The sequence below is a fragment of the Lytechinus variegatus genome, chromosome 12 (genome assembly GCF_018143015.1).
Source record: "Lytechinus variegatus isolate NC3 chromosome 12, Lvar_3.0, whole genome shotgun sequence".
In the NCBI taxonomy this organism is placed as follows: Eukaryota; Metazoa; Echinodermata; class Echinoidea; order Temnopleuroida; family Toxopneustidae; genus Lytechinus; species Lytechinus variegatus.
In genome coordinates, this window is record NC_054751.1 from 3,022,012 (window position 1) to 3,044,289 (window position 22,278).

Genomic DNA, 22,278 nt, shown 5'->3' on the forward strand with positions numbered 1-22,278 from the left:
AGGATATGTGCTGCCAGACAGTAACACTACACTGATCTATAAACATATCTGTAAACATTCATTATATATTATTAATATTAGATGATGAATGCATGTGTATTTATCAGAGTGATCATGTTTGTTTTTAGTGTGTGTGTGTGTTTTTTTCAAATCAGACAGAATGACATAAGAAATATATGAGACTATGAGAGGTAGATACATAACACAATGTGGCATGCTTATATATGCATCCACATCCACCCCCCCCCCCAAAAAAAAAAAGAAATGATAAAAATTTTCAAGATTCACATTATTTGACTTTGATATACATTACTATATTAAACATAGATACAAATACATGTATTCAAAATAACCAGAAAACAAGAAACACAATAATCTTCCTATTTTATAGAAAAATCATAAGAACATTTAATCTGATTTTATCAGAAAAAAAATCCACTGGGATCACATTTGAATGCGGACAATGTCCTGAAACAATCTATAATTCTATCTTTGTTAGTATACTAACAATAAGTTAATTTACTGCAAAACTTGGTAATGGAATCGAAGTTTTAAACTCTTCTTGTTCATATTAGTTTTCAAAATAATGTAGAAAATTGAATTCATGATCATGTACATGAATACAGTGTACCATAAATCATTTGCCCGTGTTGGAAAAAATTCTAGGAATCCAAGATTCCCTTTTTTCTGTGAAGCACCGTATATCACTTGATAATGTTCTACCTATTACAATGTACTATTATAGTCTTGATGATATTCGCCCCCACAATCTCAGTCTGCTAATACCACCGTCTGGTTTCATGGTCAAGCGGACGTGAGTGACCGGTCCAACATTGACCAATGCGTCCTTTTTGTAGTGATGTCTTTTATGAGCTGAGAGCTAGAAGAAATTGAAAAAATGTGAAATTTGATATGGTGTCACTTCTTCATTTTCAATCTTCTATCCCTCCTTCGCCCCTTTCTCTTTTTCTTTCTACCTCACTCAATTCTCATTCTATTATCCATTATCCCCCCCTTCTCCTCTCTTTCAAACCCCCTGCTTATCTTTCTCTTCCTCTTACCTTCCATGTCGTATATCTTGCAAGTAGATATTAATTTTTGATACACTACTGTAATCATGTTCTTTATTGTTGCTTTGTAATTATATTGCAATTCATAAATTTGTGAACTGACCCCTTAAGCATGTGCTACTGCTCAATACTGATATGTGCATGCCATGCATATACAAATTAAAATATACAAATGAATAATAACAATATGAAAGCAGATATTCTGTTTGTTAATTAACATAACATATTTGATTATTCATTCTAATTGATGAGTGGATAGTTTCTGTCATTTGTCAGCCATTAAGAGCAAGTGTTATCTCATAAACAGAGATGGAGACTTTATCTAGCAGACATCAATTGTGATGAAGTTCAAATTTTGTTTTTTCAATCTTGATAGCCACAACAAGTTTCATGTTTGACACCAAGGAGATTTAACCGTAAATAGAATGGGCTATTTTGATGGCTAAGAAGAATGAGGGGGGGGGTGGTGATTCAGCCCCCCCCTAATGATCTCTGCCGTCGATTGCGTGATAGCTACGAAAATTGGCACACGTGTTACCCACGGCATAATCTACAAAACTACCACGACCAAGACTTCTCTCTTGGAATTCTTCTCTCTTCTCAGTGACTTTTTTCATCTTTTTTCTTCCTTCTTTCTTTCACTATTCAAACTTTGAAGAGGAAGTACCCCCCCCCCATCCCTGCCCCTTCATTGTATCACCACCCATGGAATCAGAAAAAAAAGTTGACTTTTCTTCAAATACTGTGTTCACATAACCATCAGCCTTACAGTGCATAGTCTATGCAGTCTATGCAGGGAGTGGAATTACCCAAGGCCAGACTGTAGTCTTAAGTCAGTGTGACTCAAGAGTCACATGTAAATTGACATTTGAATGCGGCATAAAAGGCATCACCGCATTGGTCAAATCAAAGTCAGAGGATGCGAGCTCCTGCATATCAATCAATAAGATTGTGTGTTATATATCAAGCGTGACCATAAGTCACAATTAAATCTTTGTGAATGAAACACCCCCCCACCAAATCGCTATTTTGTGAGACTTCAGAAGAGATGTCTTACCTTAGCAGGTGGTAGAATGGTCTTCCATCTGAAGGAATCAAAATCACCATGAGGTTTATTAGTTCTTGGCATCTGACCGTACTTCTCTTCTTGATCTGTTAGAACACATCCTATTAACAACAAATCAGAGATTAAAAAAAATTGTTAACTTAAAGGGGAAGTTCACCCTGCTGTGAAAATACCAGAAAAAATGATAAACAATATTGTTGAAGGTTCAAGGGAATGCCATCAAAGATTTAGAAAGTTATTGGATTTTAAGTTTTTTATTTGTGATGTCATGCACAAGCAGCTGCCCTGTATGCTTTGTAATATAAAATGCATGAATCACATTTCATGATGACTAAAATATTTTTTTTCTTCTTCCAGGAGCGGGTGTGAAATTATTTCTCTGTTGATATACAGTTAAAACCATTTTCTATTTTTTGAGAAATCGATAACTCAATGATTTTGATACATGATATAGGAGGAAGCTATTTTCAAATGTAAAAAAAAAACATGAAATTATAATCTTATTTTATTTTTGATAAATTTTCCCTTCATCATATTCTTTTCATTGTCTCCCCCTTCGTTTGCAGTTACAATTAGAAATCTGAGCAATCAATATGGAGATAACAGTCATTTGTACCAAATTCTAATTTTTATACATTTATATAATTCTTTGAATATGCCAAATGCTTTTTTTCTAATTCAACACTAAATAATCATATTTTCAAGTAATTTGCAGTGCCAAATTCAAGTTATCTACAAAATCAAAAAGAAAGGCTCTCAAGAGGTTCTGTACGGCAGTCAATAGAATTAATGAGAATGACATTTCCAAGTATGATTTCTAGAATATAGGCCAAGATCACATGAAAGGGTATAAATGGAATTGAACGCAAAGTTAATTTTACCTTCAACAGTACAGGAATCTGGGAAGTTTCCTTTGAAATGATTTGTATCCACTTCAATCTGTTAAGAAAATCATAAAGAAAATTAAAAACCATGAAAAACAAAAACAAGCAAAGAATCTAAAGGGAACCAAGACCCAAGAGAAAATGAGAAGAGTAATCTACAAGTTTCACCAAATTTGGTTATAAAATACGAAGGTAATGACTCATTTTGTGGACAACTTTCAATTTGTTTTGTACACAAATTTTCCCTGTATTTTACATACTTTTCAACTGTCTCCTCCTGGCCTTGACATATAGGATGTGAATTATATTTTCCCATGATATATGTTTTATTCAGAAGAGGGGTAAGATGCCATTTGAAAAATAATAAGAAAATATGAAAAGAAATGGAAGACTTGTCTATAAAATTAGTCACTTTGAGGCATGTTTGCCAATTTCAGGATTCTCACGGCAAAAACAACAAGACTATTCAAACTTCCATAACTTGCTTAATAATAATAATAAGACATTTATAATGCGCAAAATATATCCACCCTATTAGGGTGCTCAAGGCACTTATAATAAACTTAACTCACTACTGGTACAACTTACAATTTGGCCATTAGATTATTCTATATGATGAAACTTGTTTTAAATTGTTCATATGATTTTACTCTTTCAAATATGACTGATTCTTACCTTGGGTTTTGGTTTCTTTTAAGAAAATAAAAAAGACTTTCAAAATTCAAAATTCAAATTTTAAATCAAATCATCATCTAATTGAATAAACAATCAGACTGCTCTGTTAATTTTTCTCACATAACATCAAGAAAATACATGTATCATGACACATAAATGCAAAAGGCAATATTTACATAAAAACATGCTGTACAACAACAACAACTACAAATTTGAAGGTAATTTCCAGTTGTCCCACATGTATATGCCATAAATTTCAGAAAAACTTGGGCGGTATTTTCAACACTGTCTTATAATATTCTATGTTTTCTTTGAGATATGACAAATTCAGTAGAGATGCCATGACTTGGCATAAATATTGTCAGAGCTTGTGTCTCATCTGTTTAGCATACACAAAAAACATGCAGTTTTATAAATGTCTTTCATTCTCGTTATATACAAAACATGTGACAGTTCCTACCATATTATAGGTTGGCATGCAACTATCGTATGACTTTGTATAGATTCACAATCATCAATATCATGAATTTATTTGTTTAGTGCAGAGTGACACAATTTTGTTTATAAATCATAGAGGCCCTTAAACACATCATAGGGAATCATATGATCGACGCAGGACCATCGTACATCAGCATAATGTCATTATTGTATGATCGGCATAAAGGCACTGCACTATTCCCATTCAGAAATTATACAATAAAGGAAATCGTGCATTTAGCGAAATACATAATAATAATCATAATAGGCATTCATAGCGCCATCTATCTAGAAATATTCTATTCTGAGGCGCGTTATTACTATTATTACCCCGGCTTTAGCTCGAGCTGCCTTTCAGTGCTCATGCATTCAAGGAACTAATCCTGCCGGGTACCCATTCACCTCAATTGGGTAGAGTGCAGCACAGTGTGGAAAAATTTCTTGCTGAAGGAAATTACGCTATGGCTGGGATTCGAACCCACGACCCTATTTCAAAGTTGGAAGATTGATCCATTGTGTCACAATGCTCCACTTCAGACATCCTGTGATATTAGACCAAATGTATTATGTAACACCTGGGTGGAGGTCAGCAACTATTGTACAACGCCTATTTAGCTTGTTGTACGCGATCAAATGGGAGGCTGAATGTCACACATTCGTACCGTTGCACGCAAGACGTACCATCCAAAATGTACCATTGCACGGCATTAGGAGGTGACGTCACAATACAATTTCATTGAATAAGGTGACAATGCGCATACTTCCCGCTGGCTAAATGTGCAATGCTGTCCAAGATCGTGTGCGCTTGTGGGCCTGGTTTGTGGAATTTTGCTTTTCGCTTTCAATATTTTTGCTCCCTTTTCATAGATTACTGGAGGGAAAAACTCTGTTTTTTCATATTTTCGCTAGATTCCGAGGCGTTGTACAACACAAATAGCGAATATTCTTATTCTTGCAATGGTGCGATATTTCGCATTCGGTGAAAGAAAGAAACCCTCTATTCAACTCGGCTAACGCCTCGTTGAATAGATCATCTTTCTTTCACCTCATGCGAAATCTCGCACCATCGCACCATTCGCTATTTCTATACAGGTTAATGTCTCCTTGAAACGATGTTATTTCCTGACTTACCCTTTCAATGATCCCCTTAGTCCCAAGACGAAACACTGCCCAATCTCTGCTGGTGAATTCTAGGACACCATTTCGACCCATCTCCAGGATTGCCGGTCTGTCACGCTGAAGTGAAAAGAGACACTGAGGATAGTATCAATTATAGTTTTGGAATGTTTAACTATAGTTATAGTCAGTTAGAAACCTAGTGATTCAACTCCATATCATGAGGTTTCCTGTAATCATTTCACAATATTTACATTGTCATACTATAAATTGATCACAAAATCCTTATCTGTAGGATTCGTTACGAGCATTAAAATGATTTTATTTTTTAGTAACAAGAGGACTAAATTAAATAAGTTAAAGGCAGTTTAACCATGGTTTTAGTCAGTAGGTCAACTAGGCGTTGCAAAATGATACACCGATCAATCAATTTGTTTGAATCCTTATCATGTTTTCTTCAACTATTTTCTACATAGATGTCATACTAGTATTAATCATAAACTACTTCATCTGTGACACTAGTCTACTGATTCTGGTGCGCACAGCTTTTTGAGGAATTCCTTCCTGTCAGTACCAATTTACCTCACCTGGGTTGAGTGCAGCATGATGTGGATAAATTTCTTGCTGAAGGAAAACACACCATGGCTTGGAATCAAACATATGTCCTTCAGATTGAAAGACGGGAGTCTTAACCACTAGACCACAATTATTGTTAGGACAATAACTTGCATAGGTGGCCATTGCAATGCATATATGTTTTGTGGCAACCGATGCTTTAGCTTGCATATTTCAACAAGCTTCATAACATTAACATCCACGAAAGAGTCATCTGTTTTTATCTGTTTTTTATATTTGACAAGGACTACCTAGAACAGATGCAGTGTGCACCTTGTCTACGGTTTGTTTCCAATTTGTCTAATGCCAATTCGTCCAATTGCCAACTCGTCTACTATCATTTGGTCTACCATCAGTTCGTCCATTCACCACATTGTCTACTTTCATTTAGTCTTATAACCAGTTGGTCCAATAACCATTTAGTCCATATACCAATTGATCTAATTGGACTAAGTGTTAAATGGTGCAAAATGAATGAAAATGAAATGGATATTAGACCAACTTGTTACAAGACGAAATGGTCATACAGGAAATGATGATTAGACGAAGTGATAATTGGACCAAATGGTTGTTAGACGAAATGTTGATGGACGGAGTGGCATTAGACTACCTGTAAATGAAAGTAGACCATGTGATGAGTGGAGGACTTGGCAGTAGACGAAATGGCAATTTACCCTTGTCTACCTGTGTTCATTCTTGCATGGGTGTGAGGCTAAGCGTTAAAAAATCACAATATTCATGAGTTGTGAATCGTTTTCTTCAAATGACCTTATGACCTTTGTTTCCATACCTTCCTTGCCGTCTCCCACCCATCAGCCATCGTCACCGATCTTTCCTTAGTGATCAAGTTCTTAGGGTAGCAGAACTTAGCATCGCTGAATCCTACACAGACTCCACCATTCTCCACAGCTACCAAATCAATCAGCTAACAAAGAAAAAGATTCAAAATTTGGATAAAAAGGAAAGAAAGATAAATATAAGATGTAGGTTAACAGTACAGAGGGTTTTCAAAAGAAATACTCAATGTTGATGTGCGTTGGATTTTGTACTGTTAATTAGGATTAACACACAAAAAACTTGTGCCTGCCAACACTTTCAAGATATCTCTCACTGAAAATCATTTTATTTCTTTTTCGGGAAAGGATTGGGTTAACCCTGGGTTCATCCAATTCGGTCTACTATCGATTTGGTCTAATTGCTGTTTGGTCTTCACTACACTTGGTCTAGTATCCACTTAGTCTAATTCTTATTTAGTGTAATACCCACTTGGTCTAAATTCCACTTTGCCTACCTATTAATTTACACATTTTCAAATGAAAATTGAAGTCATAAATGGTTTATCTAATCACTTAGAGCCTTTCTCATTACAATCGTAAAACTAATTTCGGTGGAAACTGGTGCAGGAAACCAGTTTGGCAGATCTCCAGTTTGGCAGATCTCTTTGCTAGTATTCCCATCTGATTACCTGTAAGATGTTTTCAAAACCACTTTAAGTAAAACGGTCATCGCTACGGGAACGTCCTCAGTGGGGTGGCATGTTTTGCACATAATTTCAAACATGCATTGTGTGGAGTAGTGCACGCAAAATGTGCAAGGATCGCTTTACGAAGAACGGTTATACCCTCATCTATACTTAAACTTGTTTAACGAGGCAAAGCGGTCTTCTAAACCACAATTTGCTTTTCCAAACTGGTTTGAAACACCACTTACACTGTAGAGCATTTCCAATACTTATACCAATTTCCATTTTCCACTAGTTTTAGGAATAAGAACGGGATCATAGACCAAGTATAAACCAAGAAGATATTAGATGTAATGATTATAGCCTAATTGAAAATTTGACAAATTTGTAAATTGGCTAAATTGCAAATTGATCATATGGGGCCCGTAACACAAAACTTAGCAATGATCATAGAACATTTTTCTACGATTGATTTCATTGACTACAATGTACAATAGACAAAGTGGTTAAAGACCAGGGGCCCGTTTCATAAAGGACTTACAACTGTTGTAACTTGGCAAGTGCCATGGTTACAGTGCTCAGCAGCCAATCATAATCAAGGTTTCCATGGTAGTTGCCACAATGACAAAGTTACAACAGTTGTAAGTCCTTTATGAAACAAGCCCCAGGTGCCAATTTACCACCTACAATCCTTATATTGCTATTAAAAGAGAGAAACTATATCTGGTTATTAATTAATATTGGAAAAGCATAGTTGGATGATAAATAAAGTAGATATACATCACAGTATTTACCTATGACAATGAAAAGCAAAAAATATGATCCTAATAATTAACCTGAGCGGCTTGGGAGGGGGAAATACATTTCAAACACTTACAGAATTTTGGTTAATTTGTGACCAGTCTGGTTTCGCATCACCATAGATCCTCAGACGTCCTATGCCACCATCTATTCAATAAACAGAATGCAAATTGAAAATTAAACCAAAACCAATGACGGAGGAGGGGGTGAACCTAAAAAGGTGGCGAAAATTGTTCAATCCGAAAATTAAACTTTGTTCTGAAAAAACTCAGTCTATGTTTTTATAAAATTAACCAATAATCAATACAAGTAAGAAAGACGACATAAAGCTATGTATTTATATTCTTAAAGTGAACTATGAGCCATGATCAGTACAGAAATTACTTAGTGTATGAAGATTTAATGAATAAATGAATATAACTTGATTCAAAACCAAGCATACATATATGAACCAAAATAATGTAAATCACATTTTATACACGAATAGTCGTTTCACTGGCATCCATGATCCCTACACAAACAAGGCTTGTGAGTCGAGCCCTTGATTACAGAGCCTTGTATGCAAGAGTTTGTGATAAATATCATATAATGCAATTTACGTGCATTAATAGAAATTACTATCGTTTGGCGACACCTGTGCCTGGGACGCGAAAAGTGAACTGAATCTATGTGACCCGCAGGTCTCTCTTCCTAATATACTGATTGGGGGAGTGTAGGTGGACCACTACACAGGGGTTTCCCCCTACTCTTAAATTAGTGCAGTGGGTTATCAACATGTCTACAAAGGGCCTCCATTCAACATCCTATCCGAGGGACGAAATACAAGCAGCTGAGCTAAAATGCTTAGTTACCTGGATACATGTTCAATCTGATATGGGTCCATCTTTTCTTGCTGTTGACCTGGAAGTAGTTATGACACGTTTCCTCTGTACCTGACCTGAGTGACGATCTAGGAACTATCTCTTCCCATGTCTTTTTAAGAAAAACACACAATGCAATATGTTAGATCATCAACCGTGTATAATTTTCAAATAAATGTTAGGAACAATGCAAAAAATTTCTTAATCCCCATTGTTTTCTGATCCAAATAAACCAATTTGCATATTGCAATCCAGAAGCTGATCGTATGAATCAACATTTTTAAAGATAAATTCCAGTTTTGGTAACGATCTCAAAATGACTTTTTACAGAATCTGATATAATGACCACCCAAGTGTCTGTTTGTATGAATAAAAAATATGTGCCAAAGGATCCTGGAAGAAATTGTGTAATTGCTGAGAAATAAGCAAAATAAGCGCGGATTCGGTCACTTCCGTCGGGTCTTTATTCCAGCAATAATAATACACTGTCCCACGTGTGCCTATCTGTGTTGGTAATCTTCAGTGTGAACGTTTTTCAGCGTAGATTTCAAGATTTCACAAAGTTCAGTTTATGTAACTGTACCAGATCTAGATCCTCGATGATATTCTGACAATTAAGCCTGGTTTTACAGACTTTCTCATGAAATCAGTGTTTACTGCAACTACTGGAATTTCTCTTTGATATACCCATATGCATGAGTATATGCAAACAAAGGTGATAACAAATCTTGGGTATTATGAACTTATGTAATCAAATTCCTGTGCGATAAGGTATTTATAAAACTTGATGAAACCATCGTATATTATAAACAGTGCGAAAGAATGTAATAAAATTATTAGACATAATAGACAAAACATGATTTACCACATCATTTCAGGGCTCAGAATTGAAGTAAGCAAGTCAATGATTTCTTTTTATATACAATAGCCAAAAGGTAAATTTTTTGCCCATTCTGAAGTAAATACATGTACTAGTAGTATAAAGCCTCTACTCAAAGCAGTTTCAGAAATTCCACAAAAGAGGTGATAAAATGTCAACCTGGAATTTTTATGTAGAAAATTAACTAACCTCTGTTTGCAATTTCCTCATCTCCTCAAACTGTTCTTCTGTTGCTTTAGATCCCATTGCACTAGATCGGTCTGGGAATTCAACATCTGTACATGAAAACCCCAGAATTTTATCAATTTAATTTTAAGTCCAAGTCAAATTGTTTTTTTCTCCATTAGCCAATAAAGATGAGTTTTGCTCACTAGAAGATTCTTTTTTTAGTCATGATCATATTTTGAAACAAAAATTAAAAAAAAATCCCAGTATAGAGCATGAAGTAAAAAAGTGCTTTGTTCTCAGCAGCCCCCCCCCCTAAAAAAATAAAAAATTACAAAAGTGCAAAAATTCACAAAGATGACACCCCTCTTAGATATCTTTTCAAATCTGAGCCAATTACATGAAAGTTCTTAAACCAAAGTGTCAAGAGAATTTTATGCTATGCAGCATTTCTATATTTCTGTTTACTGTCTGTTTCAACATACCTTCCGAGAACTCTCTTGATTTAAGTATGTATATTTCTCTTTGGAGCACACATGGCCAATTTGTGCATTTCTAAATACCGCTATATGCACTTTAGTGTGACATCACTCATCAGTGTTGCTCTTCAGAGGTTGATTGACTTAAGTCTTTTCACCACCATGCATCCATCACAGTGCTTCTCTTTCAAAGAGATTACCATCCTGAAAATGGTCATTTAACATTATTTTACTGGGATTTAACTTATAGTTCTCCTGACTTATAGTTATTCTTCCCTCTGCTTGGGATTAATCATTTAACTTAAATATCACTTTAATTTCTTTTTCATTTCTCCTATGTGGCCTGTGCCATCTTAAAAAGTCTCAGGAAAAAGTGTTTGACTCACAAGCTTCTCATGATAATGAAAGTTAGTAGTGCATGTATAATGAAATACACATATTCAACATTTGCTTTTTAAAGCAAAAAAAAATATTTGTTTAAAAAAAAATGGGTAGAGATTTAAACTCCAGTTGAATCTCTAACCCCTTTTTGTAACTTAAACCCAATGTATAACTACCTGGTGTCAAACAAGCAGCCTGGATGGATATTTTTGGTGTATAGTTGCCTGTGAAGTGTCGGGTGTTAGCATCGACACCACGGATAACACCTGGGATGCCTAGTTTGATGATACACCAATCATGACCAGGGATGCGTTTGCGTCTTGTCTCCCATCCATCCATCTTCTTTCCAAAGTCTGTGAATTCCCCTTCCCACCAAACAGGTTCATCCTCCTACAAAAAAATAAGAAAATATAAGATATATAAAATATAATATATATAAAAGATATTTGGAGGCAAGGCCTCTCACTTAAAACAAATTTTATAGCACAAATAAAAAAGAATGAAAAGTAGCACAACAAATCTCCAACTAATGAGTCCATTCTTCAAACAGTGGACTCATGAATAAAATAGCGTACTTAACCATGGCAACAAGCACCAATTGGGTCCACTGTGACAAAAGTGTGCATCGGCATTGGACATTTTGTAATATATGCGGTAAATAAGCATAATTTATACAGGAAATCTGCATAAACGATGGGTTCAACCGATGGTTTTAAAACCTACCTTTGTGAATTTGGGCTTTAAAGTCTTCAAATAACTTAAATCTGTCCAGCTTCCTAAACTAATAATGCAACATTCTCGTCTTTTAACAAAGGAGTGAGAGGACCATTTCAATTATAACATAACCTCACCTAATACATTAATACTACAAATATGTTGCCAAGTAAAACAAGTACTTTTACGCTAAAAAAATTTCAGTTTCAACTACACAAATAGGCTAATTCATTCTCTGCATTATTGATAGCTTTCATAAAAGTTATATTTTGAGACCAAACACACAGGTAATGTGATTGTTGACCAGTTCACTCCCCCCTTTAAAAGAAAACATCCCACCTTGAGAAGATTTTCAGCAACGGCAAACCAGTCATCTGTGGCAAAAAGGATCTCTCCACCAACCTAGAGTAAAGCAGAAGAATTTGTAAACAATAATTCCTCTCATCATATCACATATAGGCCTTGATAGCTGTACAATGTTATTTTTATCCCATATTTTCCCTTTTCAGGGTGGGGAGTTTTGCTACTTGGGTGCATGTCATAAGGTGGTCCAATTTCGCGAACAGGGTAAAAATGGTCAAAAATCTTATTTTTTGATATGTTATAGCTATTACCATTCTCTAAATAATGAAAAAGTTTGAAGTCTCGAATACCGTTACTTTTCCTTAAAATGACTAATTAACAGCTAATTATTACATAGATGTCAATGTAAATGTGAATTTTGAAATGTGTTTTTCTCAAATTGGACCTGCTGCACATAAAATGATGTCAGAAGTTAATGCAACATTGGATCACCCTAGTATTTTGCAGTTATAATCTTGAAACATCAATGATTAAATCTGTACCAAAAATTGAATAATCATCTATTATTTTATGCATGTTAATTATACTAATTAATTAACAGTATTTAATTTCACATTTTTGCCCCCAAAATACCTGTCACTGTATTTGTATGCTTGGCAAAATGACAACATCATGGGTAGAAATGTTTGTTGCAATGATACACAACATTTGTACTAAAAATTAAGATTACAAATTAGATAATTAACCAAATCTGTCCGGTTTACTAATTGATAAGGTTGCAGATCAGAGCTGACATACACATGTATTCCATTGCTGCATATTTTCAAAATTGTCAAATTTTTATGACATTTAGTTGTTCCCTGCTTTAAAACGCCCAGAAATATGAGGATATCAGTCATATTACATATTATAGTAAGTTGTTAATTAGGTTTAATTAATATTTCATCATTTACCGCATCCACCGGCTCCACCACCCCTGTTACTTCATACTTAATGTGCTATAGTTTTTGTTCCTGATATTGTATTGATCTAATTCATAGTAATATATTTAGCCTATAGTTCTAGCTTCAAAATGAGATATTACTCAATAAATTTGGTCAAGATGCTGTGATGTAGCAACAATTTATCCATGGCACCGTGTGGAAAATTGTTCATACGCCACCCTTTTTGCATACCCAACTTATGAAATGCGACCACTTATAACTTTATAATGAAAATAATAACAAATGATGAAGATGGTGATGACGTTGACGACGATGATGATCATGGTGATGATGACGTTGACGACGATGATGATGATGATGGTGATGTTGTTGACGATGATGGTGGTGACGATGATGATATGATGATGATGATGATGGTGGTGGTGATGATGATGATGGTGGTGATGATGATGATGATGGTGGTGGTGATGATGATGATGATGATGATAACAATGATGATAACGATGATGGGAACAACTCTAAAGTAGATAAACATACCTTGCGAGAGACGAGGTCTGTAAGGTTAACGAAACTGGGTAAGTTTGCCATCTTCTTGATTTCTGAAATTTCAACTTTCACAGGAAAATTACTGACATGCACAGCAAACTATTCCTTGACCTGTAGGGACAGAAAAAATGGCACATTATCACTCAAAATGAGCACGTAGTTATATTGAGCCCTAGGTTTGACATAATGACATCAATTAATCAAATATTGTTGAACAGATTAAGAAAGTTTTATTCTAGAGCAAGAGGGAATACAGCTAAAAATGACAATCAAATTTTTATAAGATTTTAGTGTTTGTGATATCCAGCTCAGCAGAAGAGGCAAACAGCCACTCTCATAAATGGGAGAGCATCTGAAGTATCAGAGAGTTGTGTGAATTTTAGTATTAAATTCTAGAGATAGTCTTCAGTTTGGAAAACCATATTTCTTTGTTTACATCTGCTAAGGATGTAGCTTAGTTAAAAGTTTCAATACTTTTTAGAATATTTCAGGCATTTTTGACAACGCCAATGAATTTATCAGCCAAGTAAACATACACATGTAGATAGACACCATAATCAGCTCAATAGTCCTTCAAATAAGACAAGTGGAATGCCTCTGGCCGACTGACCTGCATCACGCGGTTCAATATAGCAGCAGTGCTGACTTTGAAAACTACTCTAACTCGTACATGATGTTCAGTGATACATGGTTACTCTTATGTCCACTTTTTATGAACTAGACCAATAAACTTACAGAGATATGATGGTTATTCAACAAAAAAAACCCAACATGGCCAAAGTTCATTGACCTTACATGACCTTTGACCTTGATCATGTGACCTGAAACTCGCACAGGATGTTCAGTGATACTTGATTAACCTTATGTCCAAGTTTCATGAACTAGGTCCATATATTTTCTAAGTTATGATGACATTTCAAAAACTTAACCTCAGGTTAAGATTTTTATGTTGATTCCTCCAACATGGTCTAAGTTCATTGACCCTAAATGACCTTTGACCTTGGTCATGTGACATGAAACTCATGCAGGATGTTCAGTGATACTTGATTAATCTTATGTCCAAGTTTCATGAACTAGGTCCATATATTTTCTAAGTTATGATGACATTTCAAAAACTTAACCTCAGGTTAAGATTTTGATGTTGATTCCTCCAACATGGTCTAAGTTCATTGACCCTAAATGACCTTTGACCTTGGTCATGTGACATGACACTCTAATAGGATGTTTAGTAATACTTGATTAACCTTATGGCCAAGTTTCATGAACTAAATCCATAAACTTTATAAGTTATGATGTCATTTCAAAAACTTAACCTCAGGTTAAGATTTGATGTTGACGCCGCCGCCGTCGGAAAAGCGGCGCCTATAGTCTCACTCTGCTATGCAGGTGAGACAAAAATGAGGATTTTTTTCATTCTCAAGAGATGATGACTCGGCATTTTTAGGCCACGCCCTCCAAATTTTTTTCTTTTGGCCCGCACTGTTCCATTTTCAAACAATTTTCTTTAAAATGGTGTCATATCGATCAGAACAACAATCTGCTTCAAATAAGAAATATCAGCAGTTACTTTAGGTTGTGTTCCCAGGCAAGAGCCAATATGAGATGAAAGTGATGCCAGCCCCCATAAATAACTTGGCGCTATCCCAGATAAAGTGCATCAGCATGCAATCATATAAAATGACACTGACAAATGACATTTTGTACTAACCTAAAGGCAAAGCATAATTTCTATCTACACCTCTATTAGACCAAAAGCTTCGGTCTCTGTTATGTTGGTTGTTCAGCTGAACTCTGTTGGCTTCACTCATCAAATACAGAGACCGAAGTTCTAGCGCGATCTGTACAGGGGACTTAATGGCCATATGTGTACTAAGTTCGGATAAAACAGGGAGGTGAAGTTGCGCAACAGCCGAGGTAAGTCACTGTTTTTGTTCCTTTTAACTTGATTTTTTTCTCGTTATTTGGCGATTAATACCAACAGGGAATATCAATTTGTATTTCGGTCGCTTTAATTTTCAAAAGTTTAATTCATTAAACTTTTTTAAAGACAAAAATTGAAGAGGGATTTTGCATTGTAAGTCCCCTAATGGTTGCTGCACGATAGCAAGCCGTCTGTATGAGGAGAAATTTTAAAATTTTATATTTTTTTTTTAAACTCCTCGAAACAGATGGCTGCCAGCTGTCTAGACCTCTATTTACTTTATGTAAGTATGACGATCGCTAACATTCAGTCTTCATGATACTTCACATGCGGGTTGGACCCGATCTCCGAACCAAGCGGAGGGATGAGAACAGAAAGATTGATTGGATCAATCGTAACTCTTGTCTCTTCGACTTTGTTTGATTGGGCCCCGAGTAGACAGGAAAAACCGTCGTTTCTGGGGATTTTATTCAACAATTTCTGACATTCACCGACGGTAGTGTTAGTGCGAGCCTGCATGTGTAATCTGGGTCGACAATTCGAAGGACGGGTTTTGTCCAGATTTTAATTTCTTTTAGATTCTAAATGACATTATATTATCTTGAACGAAGGCCCACTATTTTCAGTAAGTTCTATAAAATATTGAAAATATACATTACCGATGAGTTATTCCCCGGGTTATTCCTTATTTATTTGATTTTCTGCCAGAGAGGAAAATATGGCAACCGTCAACGAGTTGTACTTTTATCAAGGCTTTCCGATTACATTTTCGATATGCGAGCGACAAGTTCCGAACGCACGCACATCTACAGCTCAAAGCAGCGGCAAAATCGCGATATATGGCGGCTGATAAATACGTCTGTAAGGATGATGACGTCATCCAAGATGGCAACTTAAGTTGACCAACGAAAGGATCGAAGATGACGATGTTTTGATCATCATTTGAAAGGAATTAACAGTAACTGCGGTCTAAGGTATGATATTTCTGAATTTTAAAAATTTCTTCGTAAATATGAATGCGAATTCTTTTTCATAATGTGACATTTTATGTATGGTATGGGGTCCTAAAGCTGCGCACCACTCATCGCGCATGCAGTTTTTATGGCAAATGCGCACTCTGTGTGTGGAGCTGTGACTGCAGAGTGACGAACGATTCCTATTCGATTTTTTCTACAGAGGCTGCAATAAATCTCTAAATGCTGAGAAAACCAACAACTGTTTGGAATTTTTATTCGCTTCAATTTCATTTTATCCTATAATGATATGAATATATTTTAATAATTGAGGCACAGGAAATACTATTTTTTTGCATGAAAAATCGAGTGCGTAGGCGGAGCATTAGGACCCCTTCTACATCGGGCGGCGAAATCAAGAGGGTTCGGAAAATACGACGGGATTTTCGTATTAGTGAGTTTTGCGATATTTTCTTTTTGTTGGTTAATGATCTTAAGAATATTTGCCACAAATTAGTGAAAGATTTTTGTTGAAATATGGGATAGTTGTTATTGTTTGAAAACAAAGTGCGTAGCTTTAGATCCCCCCATCATACAAAAAAACGATAGGAAAATCGGGTTTCCGCCGAATGTTAGATCTCGTCATCATATGATTTGGTATACATGGTATACGGGAGTGAGGTAAAAATATCTCCTGTTGTCAACAAAGTCATAATGGTAATGGATAACAAATTGCAAAAGTGATACATGATGCATGATGCGTGTGTGCGTGGATATCGTCATGGTACATAGAAGTTTAGAACTGTTTGCTTTGCCTTGGGCTTGGCTTTGCCAGAGTCGATTTCCAAGCCATCAATGAAACTTCTCAAGCGACAATTTTACGGTACGTGCATTACTGAATACTGGCCCTGCTAATACGTTTTCTGTACGTACGGGCCTCCAAGCTCTTCAGTCTATGTGAGCCAACGCAGTTCAGCGGAACAACCAAAATACAGAGACTGAAGCTTTTGCCAGTTTTGGTCTAGGCTAGTTAGGCGCTGAGCTGCCTGACCTGGCGCATGGCATGCCATAGCGCAGCGGACCCGACCCTGGAGCTAGGCGAGCTAACCTGGCCTGGAACTACTAAATGCAGCGCCGCAGCGGTCGCCAGCATTTAATCCAAGATCTAGAAGTAGGCAGCTACTGTATCACCTTTAACATTTACTTTACTTTCACTCAACATCCTCTACAATCTAACAGTAACATTCAACACATTTTAATTTTATCAGTAACATTATTGTACAAAATTTTCACCTGTCCCTTTTCTTGACTGCAATTCTGATCACGTCAATCGAACATACTCCTCCGGATCCAGTGCAGACTGAAACTCGGATAACACGGTACCGTACCGGTAGCTAGTCAGATTCTATCGATGTCGGATATTTCGGGGGGGGGGGGGGGGGGGGGTTAGGATCATAACTTTCTCAAATTATTTGTATTTATGGTATTGTAAATTTTAGGGCCAAAAAATAAGACACGTTCAACTTTAGATTACGTTGGTGTTTCATGTATTTAGATTTCTAACATGCAGGGGCTAGAAGATACGGCATGCAATATGTAATTCGAATTATTGAAATTGTTTTTATATATATTCAGATGTAATTTATTCTAATGATTTTGTGTTATTCATTAACCTTCACATGTTGTGTAATGAGAAAAAATAAATATGATCTTAAAACGAGAAATATATAACCACAACGCTAAAAATGGCAGGGGCATCTCGATACCCCCCCCCCCCCGTTGGCTATACTATTCGCAAAATTCTGAGTAGAAGGTAAAGAAATATAGGAGGGAAAGAGGAGGGTGGGCAGAAACAGGTACAGGTCGACAGGCCGTCTAGCCATGAGGGGGCCTTTCAACCAATTTCCCCAGGGGGGGGCAGCTATATTGCTGTATACACACGAATGACCATGTAATTTCCAAACAACCCCTAAACGAGTCGCTGTGTGCAAAATAACCCCCTAAACAAGTTTTTTTCGCGGGCTCTATTTACACATTTTGGCCCATAAACAAGTTGTCGCCAAAATTGGACCTCGGCCGGGATCTTTACGAAATAAAAACTGAGATTCAGGGTACTTATTACTCCCGTGCTGAAAATAGGCCTTTTGAACAGATATAAAAATCAGATAAACAACGCTGAAAATCATCTAGCTGGCAAAGAATAACACTTGTCTTCTGACATTTTATTACAGTTTCGCATTATTTCTGAGAAACAGCTATGCCATGGACATTATGTTTGATGTATATAGGCCCTATATGTTTCCATCCAGTGGCGTACCGTGGGTCATGGCATTGGGGGGGGGCACCATAAAAAAAAATTGGAGTCACGTAGTGAGCGCGCCCAATTGCCAGGTATACTGACCTAATGGAATACATTTTAAGGACAGTGCCATTAAACGGATAGGTATTTTACTGGTCAAATAATGCGAGCGCGAAGTGCGAGCTTAAAATTTTTGATATTCAGACCTAAAAAGGGACACTATAATTAATCTTTTGTAATCATGATACGTACCTGTCTCGCTAAATAATGCGAGCGCGAAGCGCGAGCTGAAATTTTTGTAAATATTGACCCCCAAACAGGAAGATTTTAAGGACTATATTTTAGGAATCCATTAAGAGTATACACATCTCACTATAGTCATCTAATGCGAGTGCCAATAAGCGCTTGCTGATTTTGTTAGAATTACATCTAAACATGCACATAAAGCACTTGTAATCATGATTAACATACCCATCTCACTAATCAAATCTTGCGAGCGCGAAGCGCGAGCTGAAAATTTAGGAAATTCAGACCTGAAGAGGGGCTTTGTTTGTAGGAATTCACGAAGACCATACGTAGTTCACTAACCATATGATGCGAGCGCGAAGCGCGAGCTGAAAATTTTTGATATTCAGATCAGAAAAGGGGGCATTTTTAAGGACTTATTCTAGGAATCAGTGGCGGACCGTGACCCGGAGGAGACAAAGCATGGGGGGCACAGCATTGTTCGCAGACAATGCAGTGCCTCCCCCCCATGCTTTGTCTCGTCCGGGTCCGGGCTACTGCTAGGAATTCATGGAGAGCAGACATATTTCACCAATCCACTACTGCGAAGGAAATGTTTTATATTAAGACCTTAAAATGGGGCAATCGCTTTAGAAGTCATGAAAAAAGAAGTATACTATTGTACAAAAAACAATAATAACACGAAGTGCGAGGAAAATATGTTTGGCAGTATGTTGTATATTGACTTGAAAACGGGAGGATTTAGTATAACAAGGTTATATATCTCGTTAAACAGACAATGCGAGCACCAGGAACAATGAAGACATAGGCCCTGAGCAAATTATGTTTCGTAAAATTATGAAAAAAATGTTTCTTATTTAATATAACATAATTATGATATAATATAACACAGTGGCGTACCGTGGGTCACGGCATTGGGGGGGGGCACCAGCAAAAATTTTGAGTCACTTAGGGAGCGCGCGCGAAGCGCGCTCATTTGCCAGGTATATTGACCTAATAGAGACATTTTAAGGACATGCAGTGCCATTAAACGGATATGTATCTCACTGATTAAATAATGCGAGCGCGAAGCCCGAGCCGAAAATTTTTGATATTCAGACCTAAAAAGGGACAATACAAGCAATTTGTTTGTAATCACGATACGTACCTCTCGCTAAACTAGCAATGCGAGCGCGAAGCGCGAGCTGAAATTTTTGTATATATTGACCCCAAACAGGGACATTTTAAGGACTATATTTTAGGAATCCATTAAGAGTATACATATCTCATCATAGTCATCTTATGCTATAATGCCATCCTTTGCTGATTTTGTTAGAATTACATCTAAACACATGAAGCACATTTTGTAGTCATAGTCATACGCATCTCACTAATAAAATACTGCGAGCGCGAAGGAAATTCAGACCTGAAGAGGCTTGTTTGCAGGGATTCACTAAGACCGTACTTACTTCACTTACCAAATGATGCGAGCGCGAAGCGCGAGCTGAAAATTTTTAATATTGAGATCAGAAAAGTTGAAATTTTAAGGACTGATTTTAGGAATTTATGAAGAGCAGACATCTCACCAATCAACTAATGTGAACGTTAGCACGGACAGAAAATTTTTTATATTAAGACCTTAAATCACTTTAAGTGGTCATTAAAAGAAGCAAATGTTACTACATAAAACAATAACTCGAATTGCGAGGAAATTATATTTGGCGTACAGTATATTGATATGAAAACGGGAGGTTTTAGTACAACAGGGTTGTAGATCTCGTTAAACAGTCTATGCGAGCACCACGAACAATGAAGACATAGGCCCTGAGCAAATAATGTTTCATAAAGTGATGAAAAATGCTTTTTTATGATATAACATGACATATTGTAATATAACATATTGTAATGAACAAAAATTTCTTCTTTCACCACTACGTTTCTCTACCTTTCTCCCTCTTTTTTTCTCTTCTTCCTCGGTTTTTTTTTTTTTGGTCAGCCGATTGGGGGGGGGGGGGCACGTGCCCCCCCATGCCCTCCCGTAGTTACGCCACTGATATAACATTATAATGAACAATAATATCTTCTTTCCCTCTACGTTTATCTTCCTTTCTCCCTCTTTTTCTCCTTTTCCCCGTTTTTATTTTGGTCAGACGATTGGGGGGGGGGGGTCACGTGCCCCCCATGCCCCCCCTCCCCCGTAGTTACGCCACTGTCTCCATCATGTCCACCTTCAAGAATGACCAAAAAAGAATGATTGCAAGATAATTGATGCATCTTATCTTGTTACTAGGGAGACGAATTTCCCGTATGAAAATCGGAAATTATTGGGTAATAATTTAAGAAAATGGAAAGTGTGGATATGGCATTATCGGCCCACCTATTGCATATTCATCATGTGCATACAAGTGTTTTCACAAAATATTGCTTGAAATTCAATATACTCTATAACTTTGTTTGTTATCCGGATTTTGATGAAATTTTCAACATTTTTGCTAGGTGGATTTTATTCTATTTATTTAGATAAATTTATTTTCAGCCCGAAACTCAAATTGATGAAATAGATTCGCTGCAATAAATAACTAATGCATTTAATCAGGAAGTTGTCAATCCATTTTTTTTCTAGTTCTTTATGGTAGAACATTTTTTGATAAACCTAATTTCATATAATAAAATACAAAAAGTAAGTGGGGATATGACATCATCAGCCCACCTAGTGAATATTCATTAAGACATTCCTATAGAACTGTCCTACCGGAACAATGCAATTTTTTAATTCAATAACTCCCCTATATTTATTATCCGATTTTGATCGAATTTTCAGCATGCTGTGAATTTTACTCTACAGTGTGTCCAATAAAAACTATACACTTTTTAAACGGCTGCCAAATATTTTTTTTTGGGGGGGAGACTTTGTATATGGAAAGCCAATAAAGTCAACTTTCAAATTACACCAAAAAGTTGGAAAACTTTTCATGCTTGAGCGAGCGCTGCCCATAAAACAAAGGGTATGAAAATAAGGTGGGGCCGGATTAACTGGCTTCCAATTTCCTTCAGGTTTGTTCTTGTTTTGAACTTGCAAAGTTGAGGGTTTTGTGAGGAATTGATGATCAATTGTGATCAGTTTGTTGTCTGAGAAAATTTTATGCGTTATTAAATTGAAATTTAATGCATGAGTGATCATGCATTGCAATTTTTAGTGCAGCATTTGTCTTTATCATGTGGATCTCAGCAGTGTGTTAATGAGAGTCAGGAGAATAGGGGATAAGATAGGACTTAAGTAGGTGAAGAACGTTGATGGGATAAAGGTCAACAGGACATTTAGCAACCCCTCCCTCCATCTCTACCCCCCCCCCACTTTTCTCCTCCTGGGAGACTAAACTCGGCTAGGAATTAGCCTTACACTTTTTTGAGTGGTTATTCCTGGAACTTGCAAAGCTAAGGG

General features: G+C 36.5%; 1 protein-coding gene across 1 annotated transcript; it reads right to left on the reverse strand.

The window, feature by feature from the left end:
• Positions 1-398: 398 nt before the first annotated feature.
• Positions 399-17,688, reverse strand: LOC121425213 (allantoicase-like). The gene is made up of 12 exons (XM_041621219.1): positions 17,606-17,688; positions 13,430-13,549; positions 11,985-12,047; positions 11,108-11,321; positions 10,096-10,181; positions 9,018-9,138; positions 8,243-8,313; positions 6,694-6,828; positions 5,304-5,408; positions 3,018-3,075; positions 2,128-2,237; positions 399-880 (listed from the first exon to the last, which is right to left on the reverse strand). Exons 2-12 carry the CDS (start codon positions 13,478-13,480, stop codon positions 740-742), a joined length of 1,155 nt encoding a protein of 384 aa, XP_041477153.1. The 5' UTR covers positions 13,481-13,549; positions 17,606-17,688; the 3' UTR covers positions 399-739.
• Between the last annotated feature and the right edge of the window lie 4,590 nt (positions 17,689-22,278).